At 41.1% G+C, this 13,505-nt stretch overlaps 1 protein-coding gene across 1 annotated transcript in view; it reads left to right on the plus strand.

Moving 5' to 3' along the window:
- Positions 1 to 362: 362 nt before the first annotated feature.
- The window catches only part of LOC104538968 (BPI fold-containing family C protein-like), a 14,386-nt gene continuing 1,243 nt past the window's right edge, over positions 363 to 13,505 (plus strand). Inside the window, exons 1-14 of the mRNA XM_010182362.1 lie at positions 363 to 468; positions 849 to 960; positions 1,082 to 1,210; positions 1,743 to 1,898; positions 2,670 to 2,733; positions 3,558 to 3,618; positions 4,537 to 4,628; positions 6,481 to 6,654; positions 7,329 to 7,382; positions 8,582 to 8,752; positions 9,281 to 9,348; positions 11,385 to 11,427; positions 12,258 to 12,321; positions 13,092 to 13,168. Coding sequence (XP_010180664.1) covers positions 363 to 468; positions 849 to 960; positions 1,082 to 1,210; positions 1,743 to 1,898; positions 2,670 to 2,733; positions 3,558 to 3,618; positions 4,537 to 4,628; positions 6,481 to 6,654; positions 7,329 to 7,382; positions 8,582 to 8,752; positions 9,281 to 9,348; positions 11,385 to 11,427; positions 12,258 to 12,321; positions 13,092 to 13,168 — 1,371 coding nt within the window. The remainder of the gene's footprint in view (positions 469 to 848; positions 961 to 1,081; positions 1,211 to 1,742; positions 1,899 to 2,669; positions 2,734 to 3,557; positions 3,619 to 4,536; positions 4,629 to 6,480; positions 6,655 to 7,328; positions 7,383 to 8,581; positions 8,753 to 9,280; positions 9,349 to 11,384; positions 11,428 to 12,257; positions 12,322 to 13,091; positions 13,169 to 13,505) is intronic.

A 13,505-nucleotide genomic window follows, 5' to 3' on the forward strand; every position in this document is an offset into this window, starting at 1 on the left:
CTAACTGGAGGAGAAAAAAAAATACAGCCTAAAAATTCATTGCCACCTCCCTTTCAACAGGGTCTGTATCCAGAATTGGAGGTTGTATCCAAAATGATGTCTCCACTCCCTGTGACAGTGAATGAGCTGACTTTTCTTCTCTATCCCAAGGAGCTCAATTCCTATTTCTGTCAGTCTGTGCAAAACAGGTCCTCTCTTCCATGGTTGCTGGGCTTTCCACTTCCTCCATTCTGGAGGGAAAGCTGGTGTCAAAACAGCTCTCTCCAGGGAGGGAAAAGGGCTTACAGCCACCACATGGCATAGCATGACCTTCTACTACCATTACAAATATTTATTAACAGGTCCTGTGAAAAACAAGGAAGATGATGAAGATTTGCTGCTTTCTCCTCCTCTTAAGTTTGCTCAGAGGGCAAATCAATGCCAGCCCTGGAGTCAAAGTGAGGATCACTCAGAAGGGGTTGGAATATGGTATGTGTGATGTTTTTTGGATCTAGTGGTAGTATTGCATTGAATCCTGGCATGACAGACATCTTGGGAAGCAACGGCAGTGGGAGGAAATGGTCTGATTACAGGCTATAAAGTAAAAGAATGTTTAAGAGTGCAATATAGCAGATACAGTAAGCTGCTTGACAGCATTATACATCATATCAAGGCTTATTTGATTTCAGATATTGAATCACTAAGTTCAACTCTTGCCAGTGAGATCTGAAATAGCACTGCTGGGTTTCAAATGAGATACCCTCTTCTTTCTGACTCTGTGTCCATCCCATCTCCTAAGCCAGAAGCACATAACTATAAACTCCTAGGCAGTACCAAAGGCAGCTGAACTGATTACTCTTCTCCTCTAGCCAAGGAAGTTGGGCTGGAAATCCTGAAGCGGAATATGGAGAAGGAGCGTTTCCCTGATTTGAGTGGCTATGAGAAATATGGGCTTGGTAATGTCAAATACAACATCTCAAGGTAAGTATTCTCTCCAGAACCAATCTGAAATTTGAATCTTGTTTTGTGTTCACACTGACTTGTGAAATGCAAACTTCTCCTTTTTTTTTCTTTTCCCACCCTTATCTCCCTCATGCTCTAGAATACATGTCACTGCTGTTGAATTTCCCAGTGCTTCCATCTCCCTCATACCTGGGACTGGGATAAAGCTGGTGATTGGAAATGCTTCTCTAACCATTGATATGAACTGGAACATAAGGACCTGGATGTTGTATGTACAGACTCGTGTGTCCTGGCATTTTTCTTGATGAAGAATATATTAAAAAAATGCAAAGTTTTTTGTTTTCCTTGTGACCCCTTCATGGCAAAGGTGCTCTTTAACAGGTAGTATCAGTAACCCAGCTCATTGGGGCACTCCAGACCCTGACATGGGTTTGTATGGACCCTTCCTCAGACACCGATAGATTAGATCCCAGTACAGCTTTCATGCCCTGTCTTCTATCATATTCATGGCATATCCCAGTTCCCTCTGCTGTGTGGGCAGGTCTGGTAGCACAAACAAAATACTTTACAACACTGAATTATGTACTTTCCCAAATTCATCACTTTCCAAAACTCCTAGCTGGAAATGTGTGGAATACTTGATTATTTGCAGACAGAAGCTATTTTCACTATGAGCAATAAAAAGTATTCAGATAAACAACTTCATCCTCAGTGAACAAAAAATTAATTTAAGAATTGAGTCTTAAAACATTCATTAAAAATAGTTCTTTCAGTTATTTCTTTATTTCTACTTTATGCAGCAAAGACACCGGAAGCAGCACAGTGTACATTTCAAAGGTGTTCGTTACTGCAATCTTTTCAACACCCGTGGATAAGAGTGGTCATACATCAATAGCACTTACCAGCTGTCGCACAACTTCTGGTGATATAGACATCAAGTTGAATGGGAAAAGTGGGTAAGTGGAAGAGATTTGTATATATTCTGGGAGAAAATAACTGTCAATGAATGGCACAGACAGCCTCAAAAAACAGGGCACCCAGAATTGCTTTTAGGTGTCTATAGGTACCACAGGTGAGAATTAAGGCCCTAATCCGGTGTTAAAATGATGAAAACTGACATGTGCTCTTGTATTTGAGCACAATGTCACTTGAATAGAGGATAAAGACTGCATCAAACAATCCCTTGTGCTGCTTCAGCACTCACTTCTTTTCAAATACTGCTCTAATCTTCAACTCTAAGGTTACATGCTTGTACTATGCTTTGAGTACTCCTAATCACAGTGCTATCAAAACTGAACAGAACCAGACTGCTGTCTGTTGTACCTCTGGTTACAACACAATGCAACATTATCTCATTGTTTTCTTGTACTTCTCCCACTGTCTGAATACAACTCTTGTCACCTGATTTTAGTTTGGTTTTACTTGTATTCGAAGGTCCTAGTGTAGAGACTACTTATTTATTGTGTGTTTGTACATACATGATGGTGGTAATATCAAGAATTATTCATAAATGTGAATCTACCCAGGCTACTTGCTGAGATGCCTAGTGGTGAAATTATCTCCTTTTAAATGGTGGCTCTCTGATAGTAGTTACATTTCAGAAAGTTCCCTTGTGTACTAAAATATCACACTGGGAGACCATTAAATTAATGTTCTGTAGAGATATCTGCTTCCCTGTTAATGACTGTAGTACTTGAGCCATTAATTGTTTTCTTCCTTTCCTCTAGCTTCCTGCATAACTTCTTTATCAAGTACCTGAAGAAGCCCATTCACAGGAGCTTGGTCACTAATGTAAGCCTCTCAAATTGTGGTGGGGAGGAGAAAGGGGGAAGGTGTTTAAGGAGAATGACTTTCACAAGTCAGTGCTGTGAAGTTGGCAAAGGAAGAACTAGAAAAATAATATAGTTCTATTCTGTCCTGATCAGCACAGTCACCTATTTGCAAGCCAGAAATGCTTCCAGATAAAGTGGCAAGTTCATTTCCAATATACTGGCTAGTTCACAGCAAAGTCCAACCAAGGCATCAGTAGGGCTGGAAAATTTTATTTTCCCATTCCAATGCAGAATGAGTCTCTGCCTGTGTACCTGCAGGCACCGTGGTTTTGGGGTAATTTTTATACTCAGCAGACACAACATATATTGCGTGATGCATAGAGAAGTTATAGTACATCACCTGATGGTATGACATATTTAGACTTCACCGTATCAAAGGGGTAAGTAGTGCAGATAACAACCTGCCTAGGGCCTCTCAGAGGAGAAAGAGTGTGAGATGGCTGTGATTCTGCCTCAAGACAGGGATCTCTCCTGCGAGACCAACGTGAGAGCTCTGTCTCCTTGTGCTCTTTAAGGCTGTGGTTTTGTCACCCCCATCAGGCTGCTTTTGGCAACTTCCCATTTTGCTGCCTAAAGGCAGCTCTGATATGGGACATTAAATCATAGAAATGCACCAAGTGGAAACCTTGGGGAACCAGTTAGATGAAGAACAGGTAGTTTAAGTGCTTTGAAAAAAAACTGCAATGTGTGTTATGTAAGCAGAAAGATTTGCTAGTACACAGATTAAGAGGTGCTTACAGGTCCACGCTTACCAGGCCATAACTTGTGTGTGCTTTTGTACAGTCATGTCCCAACATCAGATCTGGGATCCAGTTGATAGATGAAGACCTCCGATCACTGAATGGTGAGTCAATAATGATATTGTTTTGTTCTGCTTTGTATCTCCTCTTCAGTGAAATTCTGCAGCTTCCTTAACAGCAGTTGGTGAGCAAAGCCTCCAGGAGCAGTATCACACCCTCTGATCTGTCTGCTCCCTTGCTTACTGGACCACAGTTAAATAAAGAGAGGGCTACTTGGACAAAGACAATGGTATCTCTGACAAGCCAAGGACTTGGGAGTGATTCTTAAATTGCAAATGTGGCAGTGTACACCTCTGTTGTCAAAAATGCCACTCAGAGGCCACACAGCACTGATGTGAAGGCAGTTTTCCCTTCCCTCCCACTCTCTGAGCCCTCCTGCACACATAGCACTTTACAAGCTGAAGCCTGCTCTCTTTGCCTGCCTGGAGATTTAAGATTTACTTGCCTATTTATCACACTTACCAAAGGCAAGATGAAAAAGCCTCTTTGTAAAAAAGCTTCTCACTTTAACCATTCTGGGTTAGATTTGCTGGTATTTAAGACACTCAAAGTGTTGGACAGATATCATGTGCAAAACACAAGTACCTACGCAGATCAGACACCTACCTTTCTGGGAAAATATTTGCAAGTTGAAGGCACCCTTGACAAAGAAATCCCAATATCTCCTTATGCCCTGAAGCACTGGTACGGCCACTTCCTTTTTTTGGTTAGACCAAATTTACTTTTCCACAATAAGAGAACATTAAACAAAGTAAAGAAGGTTCTTTAAAGAAGGTACCAGTAGAAACGTTAAGCCTTAAGTCAGAATGCATATTAGGAGGTTTTTGGTTGTGTTTTTCCCTACTCTTAGGAACAATTTGTGTTGTCAACCTTCAGGAACTGACTTAGTTCTAAGTATACATAAAATTCTTCCTGTGCTTTTTGTAATACTGGATATTTTGCCTTATCTACCACCCTTACAGTCCCAATGCTGATTGATGATTTGGCTGAAGTAGACTACTCCTTAAACAGCTTGCCAGCAGTACTGCAAACATTTGTTGACCTGGACTTAAAGGTAATTGCCTGTAGTACTATTTGTCAGGATTGCTGTAGTTTTTATTATTGTATGATCCAATTTAAGATGAATATGATTGCTGTTCTGAACATTAGGACTCAGTAACTGAGAAGACAGACATTTCAAAGCACTATTGCATTAGTTATTGTAATAATTTTTAACAATCCTGTTGTAAAAGAATTATTTAAAAGCCACATCCTTTTTTTTTTAATTGCCGCTGAGTTGGTTATAGGAAATAGCAGTAAAAGTTGAATAACCAAGCTAGAAGAAAAAAGAGAAAGGGAACAAAGTGGGGGGAAGGTATTCAACTTCATCCTTCTCTCACTGTTGATTAATATCTGGGGTTTCTTTGTTCAGTCAGTCAGGGGAAGATCTCTACACATTGCACTAACTAGATGTGTCTGCTGTCAGATGAGAGGAAAAGAGCGAGCAAGACTGTAGGAGCAAGAATTAAGTCTATGGCACCTTAAATGGGAAGAGAAAACACCCTTGAAAAAGCATGGGAGCCCAAGGAGTGCTGCTGAGTTCAGACCTGAAAGTTTCTTTCAAATAAAGAAAAAAATCTACTTATGTATTAAAACTAAAATCAGACTATTTCCTAATTCTATAATGACTTAATTGTCATGCTGTGTAAGGTCATCTGTTTGAGGGCAGTTATTATGATCATAGTATCTAAGATCCTTAACTAAGTTCAAGACATCTTATGCTAGGTGCTTTACAAAGGGAGCACAAAAAGACAGTCTTGTCACAAAGATCTTGGAAGTTAAGCATTAGTAAGAGACAAAAGGGAAATGAGAGGCAGGAACGCTCAGCCAGTGTCAGTCGGTATGGGAGACAACGGTCTTGGTACACCAATTCTGCGGCTGCAGTCAAGCGCTCCTGGGTATTGTTGCAACCAGATTTTAAACAGGTCCTTGAGGTAGGCTGAAGAGGTAATGTCATGGCTGTTTTCAAGAGCTACTCTCCTACATAAGATGCAATGTTGGGGGGGAAGATGCAAAGACTGGTAAATCCAGCAAGTGAGGATTGAATGGGGAGGTCATCAGCGAAGTGACTCAGCATTTTTTGTTCTGATAGCCCTAAAAAGGCAACACAAAATTTAGAAAATGATGGGGAGGATCTGAGAAAATAGAAAAAAAGACATTTTGAGGTTAAAGAGAAAGGGAGAACTAATAAAAGGGATATAAAAAAATCTCAAACTCTGAGTACCTTGCTTACTTTAAATAAGCTTTACCTTTTTTGCTTCATCTGGATGTATTTGGAAGTATTATGTCTGCAAGCCATGGGTAATGCAGAAGTCAAGATAGATGTTTTTAGGATTGGCTGACATGACTTTCCTTTCTCGCATAGGCATTCTTTTGCCTGCACAAGTTGACGACTTTATTCTGGGCATAATAAGGTGCTGATTTTGAGCTAGAAAGGCCTCTGGGTTTAGGAATACATCTTGTAACTGAGACCATTGGAAAGCTCTAGGCAGCAGTTCTCAGATTTAAATTCCTGGAGATAAGGAGAAATTAAGTCTTTTCAATAAGGAGGAGCCTTAGTCATGCTCTTCATTCAACATGTAGACCCTTAATTAAGAGGGTTTGTTTTCAGAGATGGTAAACTGTCTTCAGTAGGTGATCAGTACCTCAAAAGACAGATCTGAGGTATCATCTGTGAAGGCATTCAATCTCTGGAACTTGTCTTCACCACCTGCTAGAAAGCACTGAGGCTTCAGAGCATATTACAAAGGAATAGCTTGAGCAAGGGAAAGAAAAGTAGTGGTAATTCTCTGCAGTCACTTTAAAGTAATAGTTTGACTCTGGGTTTTTTTTGTTTTGTTTTCTTTTCCTCTGCCAATACCTTTCAGGGAGTAGTCTACCCAGCTGGAAACTATACTGACCCTCCCTATGTGGCAGCCCCCTTCACTATTCCAGACCAAAGCGACTCCATGCTCTCCCTTGTGTTCTCAGAGTATTTCTTCCAGACCTCCTCATTTGCTTACTACACAGCAGGGGCCTTCAACATCACCATTACAGAGGAGGTGAGTAGAACACAGGAACAGGATCAGAGTGGTTCAGGCCATCCAAGATGGGGCTTTGATCTGCCAGCTGACAGTATGTGCCAATTGGCCTGCAAAGTGCTGAGACAGTAGACAATAAATGCCAGGGTACTGTTATGCCCCTTTATTATGTTCTATATAGATACCTCAGGCCACAGGGCTGCCAAGTTCCACTGAGGAAGGTACCAAATACTGGCAACTTTGCTACAGAAAAGAAGGTTTCTATAGACCTGAGGCACAGACTTCTCTGATGTGGACAAAGGATCTACTCTGGTGAATTTAGCAGCCTCAGTGGCTGTTTTCTGAGGGGTCTTCACAGACTGAAAGTACTACAGGGGCCACAGAAGCAAAGTATATGTTGAAGCACAGTAGCTGTGGCTTGGAGGCTGTCAGACTTGGCTAACCTCTCTCTAGGAGCATTGCAGCACAAACTATTACGATTATTAAGCATTTGCTTTCCCAGGAAGTATTTTGACATATAGTATTTTGAATTATCTTTAAGTATACTTATTCCCTTAAGAATATTTCTGAGAACAAAATGTACAAAGTCAAAAATTCATTGAAATGACAATAATAGTTCATTTAAACAAAAACCAACCATGAAGTTTAAAATCTGGTAAATTCTTTTCTTTTCTCTTTTTTTCTTCTTTCTCTAGACTTGCAGCTATTTCAATATAAGCACAGAGATATTTGGCAGTATCATCCCTGAGGTGAGTATCATTACTTCCACAAATTCTTAGGAAACATTCAGTGTGGATGTCAGACACCTCACTGCTAAGGCTTGTAGGACCAGCAGGGCTCTTGCACTGGAGAAGCAGGCATATGTATCCCTCACAATGGCAAAGCAGATGGGTCTTGTCACCTCCCACTGCCACAATGATTTGGATGACTTGCACTGTTACCAAATTTGGCCGATAATCTCACGCATCAATTTCTACCCTGAGCACTGTGGCCAACCCACAGCTATTCCCACCTAAAACCAGCTCTGGGCAGGAAAAAGCTTCCAGCCATGAGTCTGCTTTGAGGGACTTCTGAGAGAGCTTCAGCTCAGAAACAACACCTTTTTCCTGCCCAAACCTGCATAATTGTCTTTGCTTCACTGCTAGTCATTACATCTGTGGAACAGACAAGGCAGATGCACGGGTTTTACATTTATTTTAGGTGGAGGAGATTAATAGAGCAGAGAATATGAGCATGCATGTCTTTCACCAGCCTTCTCAGACAGAATGAGAAACCAAAAATAAGCATAGGAGACCCTAGGCTGTGACTGCAAAGGATGGATGAAAATGGACTTGTTGTTTGAAGAGCTTCACATCCTTGTTTGTTTCCTGGATGATATTAAGTTCCTTCTTAAGCAATCTAAGAATGCTCCAAGGGCAGTCATCACATGATCTTCCCATAAAATGCCATGAGCATTGATGCTAGTATTTCACCCCCTCTGTAATGTAATAAACTCAGTGAACCTACTTGCTCTTCAGGCAATGAACAGAGTGAGGCTCCTCTGAGGACAGTCCAGAGCAGGAACCTGTCTCATGAGATGAATCTCAAACTGAATGACTCCTGAGCTCTTTTTATTGTGTGACTGAAACACCACATTCTGTTCCATTCCTTTCCTATGTTCACAAATGAATATTTAATTTCCTTCAAAGTGATATAGAAGAAACTGTATCCTTAGAGTGGAAGGAACTTTCCACCACATTCCTGATGTGGCCAAGACTGTTTGTTTATCACCACAGAAAACTTTACCTCCTGCTTGCTTGAAAGAATCTTATGTTAGCAGCTGTCCTTAAACTCATCTTAAGGAACTATTTCAAAATGACCACTTCAAGAATGAGAAAATGTAATATTCTGATCTGTCATACAAGAAAAGCATTTTTCAGTCTTTTTTTTTTGTCTTTGAATGTTACAGGTAGCCAAATATTCAGTTACACCCTACCCAGTGATGTTGAAGCTAATGGCTACTGAAACACCCATCATCAGCTTAGAGCAGGATTCCTTCACGGCAGAGATTCAGGGCTCCATGGAGGTGTTTGCTGTTCTTCCAGACGCAGCCACCCAGTTATTGTTCACAATGAACATAGTAAGTACAATGAACAAGGTGATGTTTAACTCATGTTTAAAGATGTTTGTTCCTTCCCTCTGTCAAAACTCTTTATATGAAACAAAGTACCAGGTTTCTAGTACTTAAACACGCAATTTCCCCTTAGTCGCAGGTGGTGCCTATGTGGCCACACTTAACATATAGAACACTTCTATGGACAAAAATCCAAACATATAGTGACCCTGATTAACCAAAGTTTTGTTCTCTGGCATGACAGTTCTGCAGGCATGAGTCCACATCTCTTGGCAGCTTGTTCATTTAACTGAAAATGTCTTTGATTTGTGAAATCTCATTATCTACATTTCAGCTCTTGTCAGGGCCATTCAGACAAGCAGACATTTACTGTGTGCAGCCTTGCAGGGGCTGTGGGCTAGGGAGAAAGTCGCACCTACATGAAACAGCTTCCATACATAACCAAGATAGTATTTCTGTATTTGTGACTAATTCCCAGCAAGAGTTCTGGGGGTTTTTTGTGCATGCTTAACCCATGGTTTCTCTCTTCTGCAGGCAGCCAACACCAGCATTGCTCTGAATATATTTGACCAGAAATTGATGGGCTCACTCTGTTTGAACAGGTAATCCAGCCTGGGATAGAAAGGATTTCTAGCCATTTGGAAAACAGAATTAGCAGTCCCAACATTAGCAGTTTAGGCACATGATCAGATAACCATAGTTCAATGAACGTGTTTTCCTGGTGAGTTCATCTGCATTAGATTCTCTAATTCTCTGTGGCTGTACTTGTACAGTTTAGAGCTGTCAGGAAGCTTCTCTGTAACAATTGCCACAGTCCCCAAGGGACTGTCCACCAGCTGTGGATTGCTGCAGGGTACTGGTCTCACTAGAATACTCTGCTCCTGACATCTACTCTCCCCTCTGAGCTACCTAAGTGAAGTGTGCAGGGCACTTATGATCATTAATCATTTGAGAGCTTCCTTCCTCGCTTTCCAGCTGGCGAGATGCAACTGCTTTCTAGCCCACCTGTGCCACTAGGAAAGTGCAGAGGTGTCCAAGACATGGTAAAGAATTTGGACCCCTGAAGTTCCCCTCCACTGATATTCTGTCGTGGTTTACGGGTGGGCTGGCCACTAAATCCTGGACAGACACTCGCTATTATCCCCTCTCCCCACCCCAGAAGGGAAGAGAAAAGAGAATAAGGGAGAGAGACTTTACAGGTTGGAAAATAAAACTAACATTTAATAAAACAATACTAATAATACAGGATAATAATGTAAGTAGGAAAATAATGAAATATATGCAGATATGTACAAAACCAATATAAAAATCCTCCCCTCCAATGATGAGTACATCACCAGAGGCTCTGTGGAGCCGGGCACTGGAAAAGTCCCAGACCAAACTCAGCAGCAGGTAGGAGCAGGATGCAGGAACACACAAATCAGGATCAGAGGCTGATGTCTGAGCAGAACCCTGCTAGTTCATCAGCCACTGCAGAATTGAGACAGACGGAAGGGTCTAAGACAGAAGGGCTCCAAGATGGAAGAAGGGTCGGACCCTCGTGATCCCTCAGCTTTATACAGAGTATGACGTATGTGGGATGGAATACCTCATTGGTCAGTTTTGGGTCTGCTCCCCCCCATAGACGCAGACATGGCACCCATGGTGAGACAATTGGCCTTGAACATTGTCAGTACACACTGTCTGGGAAAAACATTCTGCTAGTCTTTCAGCAAGTTCAGCCACTTAGAAGAGACTGAGCTGAAAAGTAAAATCACTAAATAGGAAATTAGTTCTATTTAGCTCAAACCAGGACATATTCTTACAGCAGAGATTTTCCAGCTAAAATGGAAACTCCCAAGGGTCAGAAAGCTGGAGACCAGAGGCTTGGGCATTTAGACATCTAACATCTCACATTTTATAGAGAGAACCTCTGTATACCAGGACCTCACAGCTGGGAACTGGGACCCTGATATCACAGAAGTCCCGTGGGAAGACAGTTACAGGGTTAAAAATATGCGGAGTTTATCAGGGCACAGAAATGTCAGGAATTTAAGGAGGATGGTGCTGTTAGCATTTTTTTTCCAGTAACATTCAGAGAGAAAAATCTAGATTGTGCTGAAAGCTGAGATGCTCTTTCTGAGAAAAGAAATCATGTTTTGAAGACATCTTTGGATACTTGAATATGTACCAAGTAAGTATTTGAATTTGGAAATAGGGACATTAGCAACACAACCATCAGCAGCAGTACTACACAACGAACAGAATTTTTCTTCCCACCCCAGTAAGGTTCACATCAAAGCATTATGTAGATGTACCAAAATCCTTGCAAAATATCCAAGAGCCTGAAAGTCCTTGATAAAAAAGCCCTGGTAAAGTTAATTGTCAGTAGGATTTCCAAAATACAGCACAGAGGGAGAAACACTCACATTGCTGGCTACAGTCCCTCTAGCATTCTCTTTTGCATATGTGCTCAGCAATATCCTAAGAAAACCACATCTTTCTCTACAAGGCAGTATGTATTGTGTGAAATGTATTGCTTCCAAAGTCTCTTTACAGACATTTCTTAAGGCCTGGAGCTCTCTAGCGGTGAGCACATGACTGAAATAATGTGTTTATCCTTTCCAGTGACTCATCTTGTTTCACTTCTTTCCCTCAGACTCCAGTTCTCCTTAGCCCACTCCAATGTTGGCTTTTTTGAGGTAAGCAGATAGTTTAAGCACATAGGAAATGCAAATCAGAAACATTCGTGATATCAAAACTATAGAGTAAGCAGCTAAATTTTATTTGTATTTCTAAATCATTTGGCTTCATTCCTGGGTGGCTCTTTTCCTGTCTTCTGGCAGCCACCTCTCTGCTGTGGACTTAAAAGTATATTCTTTGGGGCAAGTTAGTGCTCTGCAAAAGAGATATTCTGTAGTTTCCCTGACTGCTGTATCACATTTCATCAGTAAGCAGAGAGATCTCCTGACTCATAATGGTGAAATGCAGCAGACAGAGCTGTGTGCTGGCTGACCAAGTGATCACACGCAGCTGAGGCAGAGGCACTCCATGTGGTGCAGTGGCGCTCATCACAGATGCTCAGAATTACAGCAGGGAATGGGAGCCAACAGACTGGGCTCAGATGCCTGAAATAGTGCAGTTGTAGCCCTACAGGGGAAAACTCTGCCTCCTCAGAGAGTCATTTGTTTCTGAGTTCAATCAATCAGTTCTGAGTAGCTGAGGAGGAAGGATTAAAACTGTTCTGGTCCTGCTTTGTTATTGGTGATAAATCATCTCACAAATAAAGGAAATAGACTGTTTTAAATGAAAACATTGTCCAGGCACAATGAAAACAATTTGCATTTCGCATCTCGCTTGCTTTGCTTTCCAAAGACTTAAGATCCAGTGTTCACTTGAGTTTACGATTCTTCTGGGACAAATGAGAGCTGAAAGTTGAACATGAGTCTACTAACTCCATCCAGGATTAGGGCATGACAGTTCTACCACCATAAGGACCTGATGGCTAACTCGGTTTTCTTGTCTATGGCAGATCTCACTTCTGGAGAACATCCTGTCTTACATCTTACAGACTGAAGTCATTCCATCAGCTAATGGTAAGGCTGTATTTCAAAGCACTGGCTAAAAGCATCCTGCAAAGTGAGTGATTCTAGGAACTTCAACTGACTTTCTGCTTAAGTTTCCAGTTTCCATTAACTTGAGTGGAAAATGACCATCAGCCAGTAAGCAATGAAAAGGGGAGATTGATTTGTAGGGGTGTAAGCATGCCCTCTCACTGGCACTGTTCTGCAAAAAGGGTTTAGAAACTCATAATTCATCTCCCTTCACCTCACTCAAGGTGGCCCTGATGCAACAGTGAGAAGCATGTCTCTAGTCTGTACACCTGCCTGAGGCCACTGTGTGTGAAATGTATTCCTCGCTATTAGACCAGCACAGGGCTTTTACCTCTCAAATCTGGGGGAGACATAGCTTTGTTCCAGTTCTCTGTACCAGGATGAACTTCACCTTCTTTAATTAATGGAGACAAATGGGAACAAGTTCTAATGATGTTAGAACTGTATTAACAATCCCTCAAGGCACTACAGACTAATCACTGCACATGTAATATGATGAACATGAAATGCCTTGGTTTGGCTGCAACACTGTCAAGAGAAAAGCATCTGTAATTCTTTTTTCCCACTGGTAAGTGAGCATTGGGTCTATCTGTCAGGGTTGCTTGAGAAGACTAAGAGGTTAATTGTTGTAAATGACCTAAAAATATCTAGATAAACAGAGCTGTTGAAGGGCAGGTATTTATTATCTTTCAAATGCATACTGAAATCATTGTGTATGTCTCTTTTTATTTTGTTTTGTTTTGTTTTTTTAGCTAAACTGTCAAAAGGATTGCCTCTTCCCAATCTGGCCAATGTTACCCTTACGAGACCTCATATTACAATTGTACAGGTGAGATTTTGATATTCCATTTTTTTTAATTTTTTTTTTGCCTAGGCATATATTCACCTTCTGTCTGTACAAAAAAAAAACAACTTGCTTGAATTGCAGTAAAAACCCCTGGGCTTAAAATGAGATCTCTAATAATGGTAAATCTTATTAGAAACAAATTTCTATTTCTTTGAGAGGAAAAGCTGGAACTGAATTAAATACATAACCACAGAGTGAACAAATGCACAGCTTGCTTAGCCTTGCAAGTTGCAATTCAGTGTGAAAACAGGTTTACCTTTAACTTTTTGTTCAAATTTGGCCAGTCAAGCCAAATTAGAGCTACTGCTATCAAAGCAGT

The sequence above is a fragment of the Mesitornis unicolor genome, unplaced genomic scaffold, assembly GCF_000695765.1.
Source record: "Mesitornis unicolor isolate BGI_N332 unplaced genomic scaffold, ASM69576v1 scaffold14394, whole genome shotgun sequence".
NCBI lineage: Eukaryota > Metazoa > Chordata > Aves > Mesitornithiformes > Mesitornithidae > Mesitornis > Mesitornis unicolor.